Source organism: Typopeltis vanoorti, chromosome 19 (assembly GCF_054136105.1).
Source record: "Typopeltis vanoorti isolate ZY-2024b chromosome 19, IOZ_Tvanoo_1.0, whole genome shotgun sequence".
NCBI classification, from domain to species: Eukaryota; Metazoa; Arthropoda; class Arachnida; order Uropygi; family Thelyphonidae; genus Typopeltis; species Typopeltis vanoorti.
Window position 1 is genome coordinate 97,713,599 of NC_143567.1, and position 13,261 is coordinate 97,726,859.

The following is a 13,261-nucleotide window of genomic DNA, read 5'->3' on the forward strand; positions in this document are numbered from 1 at the left end:
GGATAGACGGAATCAGACCAAAAGACATCAAGAAACACTCAACCAACCTACTTCCAGTTATACAAAAACTGTTAAATAAAATCTTCGAAACGGGACACATACCTGAAACACTGAAGACTGCATTAATCACACCCATACACAAACAGGGAACAAGAAACATAAGTCATTACAGACCCATCGCCACGTAATCAACCAAATCATGGAGCGCATCGTGTATCAGAACTCTCCACATACGTTGAAAAATTTCAAATCATACCCAAACACAATATGGCTTTCAAAAAAATAAAGGAACAGCAACACCCCTGGAAGATTTCACAGATCCAATAAACGCTGCGTTGGATAAAAACAGAATAACATTAGTGGTATTCATTTACCTAACAAAAGCATTTGACACACTAACACACAAAACCTTGTTAACGAAACTAATGCATATCGGAATTGGAGGTCGTCTACTCCAATGGTTTAAAGCATACATGAAAAACAGAAAGCACACCACACGTACAGGATCAGCATAGCAAATAGGTATATGTAACCTGTGGAGTACTGCAAGGAGTTGTCCTATCTCCCATTCTATTTAACATATACACACACACGACATAAACTACCTTTCCCTAAAAAGTAAAATCTTCCAGTATGCAGATGACAGTGCCATAGTATCCATTCATAACAACGCAAATATCGCTTGCACAAATATGCAACACGACATCAATCAAATCACTAACTGGTTAACCGAAAACGGCATATATACAGGGTGTTCGGGATAAATTTGACAGTTTCGTAAGGAAAAAGAAAATCTTCTTTGTATCTATTAAATTTAATGAATTGACAAAAAAACATTACAGGCAGAGTTAATTACAATACTATCAACAAGATTTACTCAAAATAACCACCATTAGCATCGATCACAGCTTCAATTCTGCTTCGGAACCTCGAACAAGCTGATGCTACAGTCTCCCTGGGAAGGGCAGCAAAAACTGTTTTAATTTTATCCATTAACTGGGCTTTTGTATTACTGGAAGTGCGATTGGTGTCTTTTTCAACTGCGCCCCATACAAAATAATCCATGGGGTTAAGGTCTGGGGAGTTTGGAGGCCAAACATTTGGACTGGTGAAGTCGTAGAAATTTTCAGACAACCATTTCTGACTTTTCCCAGAGGTGTGGCAAGGGGCCGAATCCTGCTGCCATACATACGGCCTACCATTGGCTACCCTTGTTATCCAGGGCTTGACTACAGTTAGCAACTCCACGAACAAAGCCCGAATTCCAATGCCAGGGTTCTTCAACACCTGTTCCTGCAGATTTGCGAGGAATTCTGCTGTACGAACGCAATCAGATCGTCTGCTAGGGATCTTTCTTCTTGCTACATCCTCATAGTCACCATTGCAAGTCTCTAGTTCATGCCTGATTGTTTTTACTGTATTCAGGGAGCATTGGGCAGCAGTCGTAATATCCTTATTTTGATGGCGGGCACGAATCATCATGATACAAGTTATTCTCTTCCATGATTCAGGTGGGTTCCAGCTATCCATCCTTTCTGACATCTTGTATATGAATGAAGAAGGGTCCAAACTTTTAAATGAAGAGAAGTGTGTGTTAATACATGTAACTTACGGAAAAATATAATTAATTATAAATATGTCAAATTTATCCCGAACACCCTGTATAAACCCTGGAAAAACAAAGCAAATGATATTCAAAAACCCCTAAACCCTGACCATAGAAATTAAATATCTCACTATCCGACATTCATCCTCCCATACACAAAGCGCAGAACCTAAAATCACAACCATCACACAGGTGAAAACAACATGTTATCTCGGACTTTACCTGGATGCTGATCAAAGTTGGAATAGCCATATAAACTACCTACATACCAAGCTTAGGATAATAGCAAGCAAATTATACAGATTAAAAGACATTGCCCAAACCCACATAAAAATACTAATCTATAAAATATTATGTGAAAACATTGTAAGATATGCAATCACATCATATGCATTCTGTGCAGACTACAGACTTAACAGGTTACAATGGTTGCAAGATAAAATGATAAAATTGATATTCAGTGAACAACCCACACTTATGCAGGAAGCACAGACAAAACACAAAATATTTAAGGTGAAACACTTATGCCACGACACAGTCATGTTAAAACGTTACTACAGCCCAACCTATAGAGTAACCAGGACAACATATCAATTAAAAAGACCACAGTCAACAAACTACATAACATATAAGTACAACAATCAGTACGCCAAAACCACCCGAAACTTCTAGGTACCTGACATGATAAACAAACTGCCGTTCGATGACAGAAACCTAGGAACATACAGAGAGTTGAAACAGGCGCTATATAAATATTATAGCGAGAATGAAAATTAAAGCAATTCCTGTTTCTCCCCCCCCCCCATATATATATATATATATATAGACGGATATATATATATATATATATATATATATATATATATAAGAATTATTTAAGAATATTATTAACTTGCAAGTATCTGTTATATAATTGTTACAAGTATCTGTTATATAATTGTTAATCGTGTATATATAATTATCACTGTATCTATGTATGAAATCTATCTGAGATATAATTTAAAAAACAATTAAAAAACTTATTAAATGATATGTTAATGACTCAGTACTAGTCGTGGTCGGCCATTCAATACAGCCACACTCTGCCTATGTGGTCTCTCCACATTACGCTAATCTGCTTCGCAAAAGTATTTTTATTTATTAACTGGGTTGTGTTCTCTAGCAGATGTGTGGTTGTTTTAAGAAGGACTTTCTGGGCGAAAAAAAAAAAAAAAAATCCCATCATCCGTACGAGACAGTTAATCCGTCTTCAGTATGAAAATCCCAGATTCATGGCATCATGCGAATCTAGGTCTTTCCAACCGAAGTTTGCATGCATCCCTCGTGGTTCTTCTTACTTAGGCTATAGAGCACCTAAATTAATTTATATAAATATTAATTTAGTTTATATATTATATTTGAAAATAACTGTGGAATAATTGCTTCTTTTCGGAGCTTCAAATGATTTTCCCCACAGTACAAAAAACCACAGGTTTGCAAATTCGTAAATGAAACTTATTTGCATATAGTTTTTCTCTTACTACTGCGATATTCTTATTCTTATTAGTAGTATTATTAACAGAAAAAAAATTAACTTATAAGTTTTTGAACAAAGGTCGTTTCCCTCCCCCTCTTTTTTTATTTTGGTGATTCTATCAATCCTGATTGTTAGATTATTACAAATTGAAATTTGAAATCGAAACGATAGCTGTAGCTGGTATTGGAAAATACTTTGTCCACAGATTACGTAAATGTGTGTATTACGTTAATTCTATATTTAGAAATTATTTATATGTAGTTATTGAGTTAAATTGCATCAGAAATTAAGAAAAACAAGAATAGAAATCCCATTTTAATGTATAAGAATTATATATTCGCATATTTCCATAAATTCAAAAAATTAAATTACTCTAACATGTACAGCGGCGCATGTGTTTATTTGCGAATGCCTTGACTAATTTGAGTTACCGCGGTAGATCGGATTTAAAACTCAGGGATGATGTATTGTGTGCCACGATCATGGCACTTAAAATTGGTTGTAGTGATGCGGGAAGTTATTTGATAACTTTCTCGAAACTTTTGGAATCAGGAAGGCAGTTACCTGTATGCAAGGTAACGTATTATGATTGTAACCTTTTTTTCGGTTTTTGAAGAATTCAAATGAAAAAAAAAAAAGTCATTTTAATGGCGACTGTTAACTAAATGTATTTTTGACAGCTGAAATATGCTATTTTTAAATTATTAACTTATGTTTTCATGTCCTAGATGATGAATTGTAAAAATTCATCATCTGGGACATTCATTATTATATTTTACTACTTACTTACGGTAAATAATAATAATAAAAAAATTAATGAATGTTTAAAGGGATGAAGAAAGCGTAAATATCAATTTCATAAAAACTGTAACTTTCCTTCCCCATTTCTCTGAAATTAGATTTTTATAATAATAAACCTTTTCCTCAGTGTAATTAAAAATTTAACAGCAGTGGCAGAATTACCTTCCTAGCAAAAAGAATAAAGAAAGAAGATGAACAAACAGAATAAAAATTATATAGGAAATAGTGGAGTGTGTGTGTGTATATATATATATATATATATATATATATATATATATATATATATATATATACATACACACTTAGTTTGAAGGTGTTTTATGTACATCATAAGCTATATGAAGCAGAATTAGCTATGATAAAATGCTTATATAAACTGTTGTGATGTGAGGAAAAACAATGCAACATCATAAACAGTAACTTTTTAGTGACATTTAGTAAGTCATCATCATCCTCATCTACCTAAGGTGATTTGAGGAATTACTTTCCAGTCCAGTCTATCAACATCCAAGTTATTTAATTTTTTGTAAGAGTTCAGGCTGTATATACTTTTGATATTTTCTATCTGTTTCCTTCTAGGTCTTTCTGCTAATATCTGTCATTCTCCTCCATTTTGGAAAATTTGTGAAAACCTTTTAGTAGGTGTTCTGTGCACATGTCCATACCACTGTGGGCATTCTCAGAAATAGGATAAGTTTAAAAGGCAATTGTATACACTGTTAAATTTAAAAAAGAAAATACAGGAATGCTTGCAGGAAACTACACTCTACAGATAACAATGCAGTTCTTTCACTAATCTCCATACAAAAGATGTTCTTCCTTATTCACATAATCTTTATTCATTTCCAGGGATGAACTCTTGTTCTCTCACTGGCTGTTACCTTATGCAATAATATCTAATGTGATCGAGACATAGCAATTTATGTCTCGATTACATTGCTCCTCCTCCAAGCTCTACAGAGCACATCCCTACAATATATTCTCATTCCTCAATGTTTGACAAGCTTGAAATAGTTTCACTGAAACACTTCAGTTCTTTCTCTAATATTTCCTTGCCACCTACATATATCCAGGCAACCAGATCTCTGCTTAAAAACCAGATATGGTCTGATTATACTGTGTTCCTGCCTGTTTTCATGAATTTTCTGGTATGGATGCTTAGATGTTAATTATCACTCATGTTGATGTTTAAAGTAAAAAAAAAAAAAAAAACATCTACAGATAATTAACTAAGTAATTTTATTTAGTTATTAAATTATCATGACAGTATTTCACCTCGGTTATCTTCATGGGTACAAAAAACTACACCAAGCACATGCATGCAGGCACAACAGCTGGAAGGCAAATGCAGACTGAGTGTGAAAGGTGGGATCCTGCATCCACGAGGGTCCTAACTAGCACCCTCTGTGGATGATTCAATGGATGCTTGGTGATGCTTGGCAAAAGTCAGTCACAATATGGTCTTCTAGATTTTTGGTGAAATGAGGCAGGTGAATTTGTTGATATTTGAAGAATGTTGTAATGCTGTGGAGAATTCTAGAAATGGTATCTCAGATTTATATCTATTTCTGTATAGAAGGGAGGTTTTACCCCATTAAATTCAGTTATATGTAGCCATGCTATGGATAGAACAACTGTAATGCAGATAATGAATGTAGTTTCTGTGTTCTTCAAGATGGATGTTAGCTGTTCTTCCAGATTGTGCAAAGTAAATTAGTTTGATTCTTGGTGTCTTCTTCATCCCCTGCTCCTGGAAACTCACTAGCTTGTAACTGGCACCTCAGTTTTTCTGTTACCACCATTATGTAGTGACTATTTTATCCTCATTCCATCCATTAGGAATTCATCCAGTTGCAATACTTTCATTAGACCACATATCAGTGGCATTGTCAGTTGCTTAGCAAATTCCATTAAAACAAGCTGAAAGTTTTTCCATTTGGTTATACTATAAATTAAAGATGCCAAGAAATTATATTCTTGGTTTAATCCTTTATCCAGGTGTAAGCAGATAAAGTTTGCATGTGAAGTAACTTCACGACTGGACAACTTGTATATAGAGGCTAATGACTCCACATCACTTGCCTTAGTATTCCATAATGCAAAGCACATACCCTTATGGACATGTATAATGCTATGCATTATGGTAAAGGTCACTACCCTTATTGGTTTTGACCCTTATTGCAATCTGAGCAGTGAGTACTCCAACATCTTTCTCTAAATCCAGAGTAATTCAATAATAAGGTGGTACACCTGTTGGCAACTCCTATAGGTAAATATGACCTCTCCTATTGCTTCTGCCTTAGTATCTCCACGTTTGGGGGTGTCTCCCACTGACGAGACCTCAATAAAGGTTGAAACCGGTCTGGGTAGTGGTCCTCCCCTTAATGCAAATTCCAAAGAGATGTGTTTTGCATTATGGGAGATACTGAGACAAGGAGTAATGAGAGCTTAGTCCACCTTTGCTTGGAGTTGCCTGGTGTTGCACTACCTTACCTCAGTCCTGAAGATATTTTCAGGCGCAAACTTTGTTTGCTTACACTTGGATAAAGAATTAAACTAAAATACTCTAAATTAGAGATAAATGTTGAAAGTTCTTCCACTTGGTTATACTATAAATTAAAGATTTCTCAGCATGTTTAATTTATATTAAAGGAAGTGTGGAAATCCAGTAACCTTAATATACTGGAATCTAGAGCTCAGTATTCAAAGTACATCCTGTTCATTCCCTTTTGATCAGGGGAAGGACAGGAAGGAACTCTCCTTTCTGTCCCCCCCCCCAGGAATGAAATCATAATTAAACAGCTCTACTAAAGCTGTACTTTATCATTACATTGGTCACCTGACTACGGTCTCGTGTTTCTGTAATCATTTATTGCTTAAGAAGTTTGTCCCTCAAGAATTCTAAAAATTGATTTTTTGTTATGCTTATATTGTGTAGTTATAAAAACTTGAGATATTTTTGTTTCATGTCTTATAAGACATCTTCAATGTGGGTTGAAGAAAAATACAAGAAATTTGAATACAACTGAACATCGAAACACGTGGTTTATAATATCTTCTTTTTGATATATGCAGTCAGAAATTGTTGGGATAAAATATATATCATACAGTTAACGAAAATTTAGAGTACAAAGGCAGTCATTATAATTTAAGTTTGGCTGATGTTATGTGGCTTCAACACTTTTTTGGAATTAACTTTCATATTTCAAAATATTGTATGTAATGACATTATTTGAATCCTATTCCAAGTAATGTGAGTTTCATATTGAGCCAATCTCAGTTAATTATTATTATTATTTAGACCTCCAAGGAGTCAAAAGACTCGTCGCTGGAGGTCCTTCCTAGGAAACACAAGTCTATCAAGACTCATTGTGGGAAGTCCCTCCTAGGAAACACAAAGTCGATCATACCACTCCTTAAACTCATTGACCGCTCTCGCTCTCACCACTCTATCAGGCAATGCATTCCATGGTTTGACCACCCTCCATGCAAAGAAACCACTCCTCACCCTCTTGCTCACAGTTTCCTTTCGTAACTTTCAGGGATGGCCCCTTGTCAACACTCCTTCCTGCTGTTTAACAAAGCAAAAGAACTCCCCAATGTCAACCCTGTATCCACCTCTCAACAGTTTAAAAGTCTCAATCATATCACCTCTCCTTCTTCTATTAACCAAAGTCTGCAGTCCACATTCCCTCAGCTGATCCTCATAATTAACATTGTACAATCCTGAAACTGTCTTTGTTATCTGCCTCTATACCCTTTCCACAGTTAATTTATCCCCTTAAAATACTGGGGACCAAATCTGAGAACAATAGTCCAAGTGTGGTCTGATCAGGGTCTTATACAATGGAATGCTAACTGTTTTATCTCTGCAGGTCAGTGTCCTTCTCATTATTGAAGCAATCCTCTGTGTTACCTTCACCACCTTTGCAATATATCCCCTAAATTTCAGGTTTCTATCAATCATCAACCCCAGATCTCTTGTCTCCCCCTACTTCCTCCAGTATAACTCCTCCCATAGAGTATGCAGCATCCCATCGATGTTTCCCAAACCTCAAGACCTTACATTTTGCTGCATGAACTGAAATCCCCATTCATTTGCCCATCTATCTAGCTTATTCAAATCCTCTTGCAGGGCTGGCGCATCTGCACTATTACTAATAATCCTTCCCAGCTTCGCATCATCTGCAAACAACTGAATATCCCCCTGCAATCTACTGACAATGTCATTGATATGAAGGGTAAACAATATAGGTCCCAGTACTGAGTCCTGTGGAACCCCACTTGTAACCCTCTGCCTCAAACTGCCCCACCATACACAACTCTCTGATACCTATCAGACAACCAATCCTGTATCCAGTTGACCAACCTGACATCCAAATCCATGTGCTGCAACTTAAATATCAGCTTATGTGGCACCCTGTCATATGCCTTTGCTAAATCCAAGAAAATGGCAGTATATGCATTTCACTCATCTACTGCTCTTGTAACTTTATTATAAAAGGCTAGCATATTACTAAAACAAGAGGCCTCCTCACAGATTCATGTTGACTCTCACAGATAACATTATCCTCATCTGTCCAATGTTGTATACGGCCCTAACTAATTTCTCCAAGATCTTAGCAACCACTGATGACACACAAACTGACCTATAATTAGACACTTGCAGTCTGCAACTGCCCTTATGAAGTGGTACTGTCTTAGCTTCCTTCCATTCCCTGGGCACCTTTCCCGTAGCCAGACTTTAATTGAAAAGCCAGGTCAAAGGAGCTGTCAGTTCTTTAGAACATTTTCTCAAGACTCGTGGTGAAATACCATCCAAGCCCACAGCTTTACCGACATCCCGAGTACTCGGTATTTGGAACACACGCTCTCCTCCTGCACCTCTAAACCTCGAACCTGCCCTATCTCTCTAGTATTAAAATTTACTCCTCCAGGATGAAATAAACTACTACTACTAATAATAATAAATAAAATGTCCTCTGCATCAGTCGCTCTAATCCCATTTTTATCCCACAATATCTTTCTTCCACAATCATTTCTCCTCCTACTGGTCACATAGCTAAAAAAAAATTCCCTAAGATTTTCTTTGGATCTTAGGGCCAATCTCTTCTCATATTCCAGTTTCACCTTCCTTACCATATTAGTCACTCTCCTGGCCTGTGTCTTATATTCTTCGTGCATCTGCTCTTCACCTGTCTCTTTATATCTCTTCCATAGCCTCTTTTTCACATGCAGTTCCTGTTTAATATTGTTTGTCATCCATTTTACACCAAATTGTGTCTTCTGCACTTGTGGAGATGGCTTATTGTATTTTGGTCAAAAGGAAGATCAGTTAAAAAGTGTATTTCAAAATGTTAAAGCAATATTCAACTTACTATGCTTCATAAATTATGATTGGCTCGACATGAAATTGACATTACTTGGGATGGAATTCATTATGATCACACAACCTTATAGCAACAAGATAAGGTGGTAGTATATGGATTTTATTAATTGGTTTGAAGATGGCAGTGAGAATTTTTATATAAGTAATAGGAATTCTTTGGATATCTCTTAACCCAGAAGAGAGAAAAATCTTAAATTTTAATCCAAAACCATCTCTTTGGCTACTTTACATTGTTATATTTGTTATTCTATTTACCTTTCTACTTGAAGTTAATTATATACATCCTAGGTTGAAATTTCTTTTGAAAAAGGAATCATCAGAAATAATATCATGTCTGGGGAGTCCAAAGACTCATCGAGGGAGGGCACCTACTCTGCAACTCTCTGTTTCCACCACTCAGTCCACGAACTACATCCGCATCATCTACACCAACGCCATCACCACCACTTGTATTTCACAGACAATCACAAACATCCATGCCCACGGCGGGATTCGAACCCACAGCCTTTTGGCTGGAGAGTGGATACGCTAACAACTCAGCCGCCACATATATATATATAATATATTATAATAATATTGTATTTGATTCAGTTTAAGCAAAACCCAATTAAATTTAATTGGCTTTTGCTTAATTCATATTTAAATTAAAATTACTAACATACATCCTAGGTTAAAATTTACTTTGAAAAAGAAATATTCAGGAACAATATCATTTCTGGATATTTTCATTAAATATGAAACTAATTTAATTAAACATGATCTAGCTTTTTCAGCTGTCTTATACAGTACTTCTAATTTAGCTGGTATCATGAGATGGTAGCCTATGTCTGCCTGTCTTCACCAGATGCCATTTATAATTAGTGATAGTCTTGAGCCAACTATTTCTGATTGGTCACCAGTGAAGATTGTGTCACTTCCTCAATCTTTAGATAGGCCTACTCCCTATAGGGAATAAGAGGCTTTAGCAGATTTTTATTACTATTTTGAGTTATTAAAACATTGTCATCTTCATAGTCCAGATTTTTCATGTGTGGTGTGAAATTGTCTTATTATTTCCCCAAGTCTTATGTGGAAGTGGCTGGTTTTTTCATCCTCCTAAATAAGCAAGCCAACTAGAACACATGCATTGAACAGGCATAATACACTGGTCTCCATAGCCTTTTGCTTCAGCCATAATCCCAAATAATGACTTATTCCTCTACTATACTTGTAACCTTTTCATAATCCAGTCTGTGACTGGTAAAAATTTGTCTGGACACTACATTCCATCTCACACCAATGTTTAACCCAATCCATTCTGATATTTGCTGTGCAGTACACTTTACTTTTCACTATCACGCTCACAGGGTGAACACATAGAATCAATAAAAACTTAAATTGTTTAGGACAGTTTTTAATCAAGATGGAAAAGTGTGAAAATAGAATATGAGTTTCTAATGTGGCAGAGAACTATTTGAATAACTTTATATGGATTAGTCAAAACATGAAACTAGCAGTGTACAAGAACAGTGTTCAGACCAGTTTTAACATATGGATCCGAATATTGGGTTAAAAAACATTTGATCACAGATTAGATGGCATCAGTGGTAGAATCATATCAAAAACAAAGATGATATAGATGCATTTTTAATAGCACAACTGAGGATAAAAGAATACAGAGCAATTACTAAAATAAAGAGCCAAAAAGGCTTCAGTTCAGCAAGAGCTGTCAGGTCAGGGAAACCTTATCAAAATGGACCAATAAAATGCAAATATATAGAGGCTTGGGTGGTACCTATGTCTTTTATGTGGTTCATACTAAAGCAACTTGTGAATGCCAGGGAATGTATTCCCGTAAGCTCTCTGGTCAACTTTCCTTACAAAACTTTCATAGTTTCTATATTTGGCTTTTGAAATAATGTGGGATCTAATATCCACTTGACTTATATAATAAGAATACAGAGCAGTTGTAAGTGTACATATAATTAAAAATAATATGATAGAGAATAAAAATGTGGCTGCCATGATGAATGGCTCTGACTGTATGATGAATATTTTGCAAGGGCAGGATACTTGGAAGAGGGGGAAAGAGAGAAAGATAGAAAGAAAAATAGTGGTTGTGAGGAGTTGGTAGGTATAAGGACTGAGTTGAGGAGGGTGATCAAGGAGATTAGGAGGAATGAAAAAAAAATTATTTCATGTGAGCAGAACAAGAGTGAGAGAGAGAGTGTATATGGAAGAACAAAGGAAATGAAAGAGAATAGGGGAAAAGAGAAATAAGAAAATGAGAGAGGGGAGTGTGTAGGAACAAGGGAAATGAGAAGAAGATGAAAAGGTACAGGAATGAGGAATGGGAAAAGAGAGAGATTATTATCGCATGGGAATCTCCATGGAGTCCTGACTCATCGTTGGAGACCCAAAATATCAACAAAATATCTATTGTAAACCTCTCCTTGAAACCATTAACAGACAAAGCACTAAGAACTGATCTTGGGCAACCATTCATTCACCAAAGTGAAAAATCTAGTCCTAATGTTCTTGCTAACTACATTCTTTATCAACTTCCAGGGATGACTAAAGAGGGGGGAAAGAGTGTGGGAAAGAGAGAGATAGAGTGAGTGAAGAATCCCAGTGAAATAAGAATGAATTGAACTGTGAGGATTGTAACTTGTGGGGATTAGATGATTCAGGTTGTGCAGCATAGATACTTGAAGAGTTTAGCATTACTTGCTTGGAGAAACAATTGTGTGAAAAGAGGTCACAGTGCAGATGAGATGGTAGCAATGGTTGGTTGGTACAAGTGATCTGAGGCAACAAGAAGATTTGAGAAGAGTGTTATAGTTAAATTCGCATATCAAAAATATGCATGACAGGACAGCAGAGAGTAATTACTTGGTGTGGAATTACATGGTTATATTTTAGGGATGAGGAGATGAGCAGTGATAATAAATGACATGATAGTAAGAAGGTGTAGAAAAGAGGTTTGGAATATGAGTATCTTTTAGAGTGCATTTAATTACAGATGCAAGTCACATGCAAGAGATGGAGTGCATCTGAACAAGGAAAGAGCAGGACATTGGCTTTGGAAAGATTGCTGTTTCCTCAGCAATAATAAGTATGGGAGTATTGGTAATGTACTATCTTGCTTTTCTATACGAATGGTCAGTGCAACAAATATTATAAGCACAATGTAACAAGGTTTTAATAATTGAGTTCCAAATCTTTTGACTAAGATGATGATGAGAATTAGTGGATATAACAATCAGTATGTGTTTCTTTTCTAAAAACAAAAAATTGTAAACTACCATCTGTTTGACAAAGAATTAAAATGTCTCCTTTCTTTTAGGCTTGCATGGTGATCCGAATGCATTTTTGGAAATTATGGAGACAACTACCGTGTTTGAATAAAAACTTTAGTTTAATATTACTAAAATTTACAATTCGACGTTTCGACCTTTATGTCAAGGTTAAAATTAAAATGTCTAATAAAGCTAGTTGATTTTTTCTTCTTCTAAAGTAAACTGAAGTGTACTTCTGAAGTTTTTTTTCACCAGAGGTCAGGCAAGTAGTTTTAATGGCTGACCAAATCAACGTAACTTCAGCATACCGTGTAGATTATAGTACAGCTTGTTTCTTTGTGTATACTCCAGATGATGACCTTAATGTGAAGGTCAAAACATAAAGTGATTATTTTGGTTTATATTAAGCTAAAGTTTAACTCTAAAATGGTACTTGTTTCCATAATTTTTGATGATGTGTTCTGATCACTGTGTAAGCATGAAGAAAAGGACTACTGTTTTGTCTTTGTCTGCCTGAGTAATGATAAAATTGTTATTCTTTTTTAGATAATTAATTGTTTTGAATAATGGAGTTAGGTTGAAAGGTGGTAGTTTCGCTTTGAAAATAATCACATCTATGCTGTCTATTATTGGACAAAGAGGGTATTAGGTTTATGAATATTAGGGACCAC

At 35.6% G+C, this 13,261-nt stretch overlaps 1 protein-coding gene across 2 annotated transcripts in view; it reads left to right on the forward strand.

The window, feature by feature from the left end:
- The first annotated feature begins 3,554 nt into the window (after window positions 1–3,554).
- Window positions 3,555–13,261, forward strand: part of LOC150096381 (calcium uniporter protein, mitochondrial-like) — a 147,687-nt gene continuing 137,980 nt past the window's right edge. Inside the window, exon 1 of one of the 2 annotated variants that reach the window (XM_090409152.1) lies at window positions 3,555–3,697. In XM_090409152.1, coding sequence (XP_090265278.1) covers window positions 3,605–3,697 — 93 coding nt within the window. In that variant the 5' untranslated portion in view covers window positions 3,555–3,604. The remainder of the gene's footprint in view (window positions 3,698–13,261) is intronic. The other variant, XM_090409153.1, reaches the window with a different exon arrangement.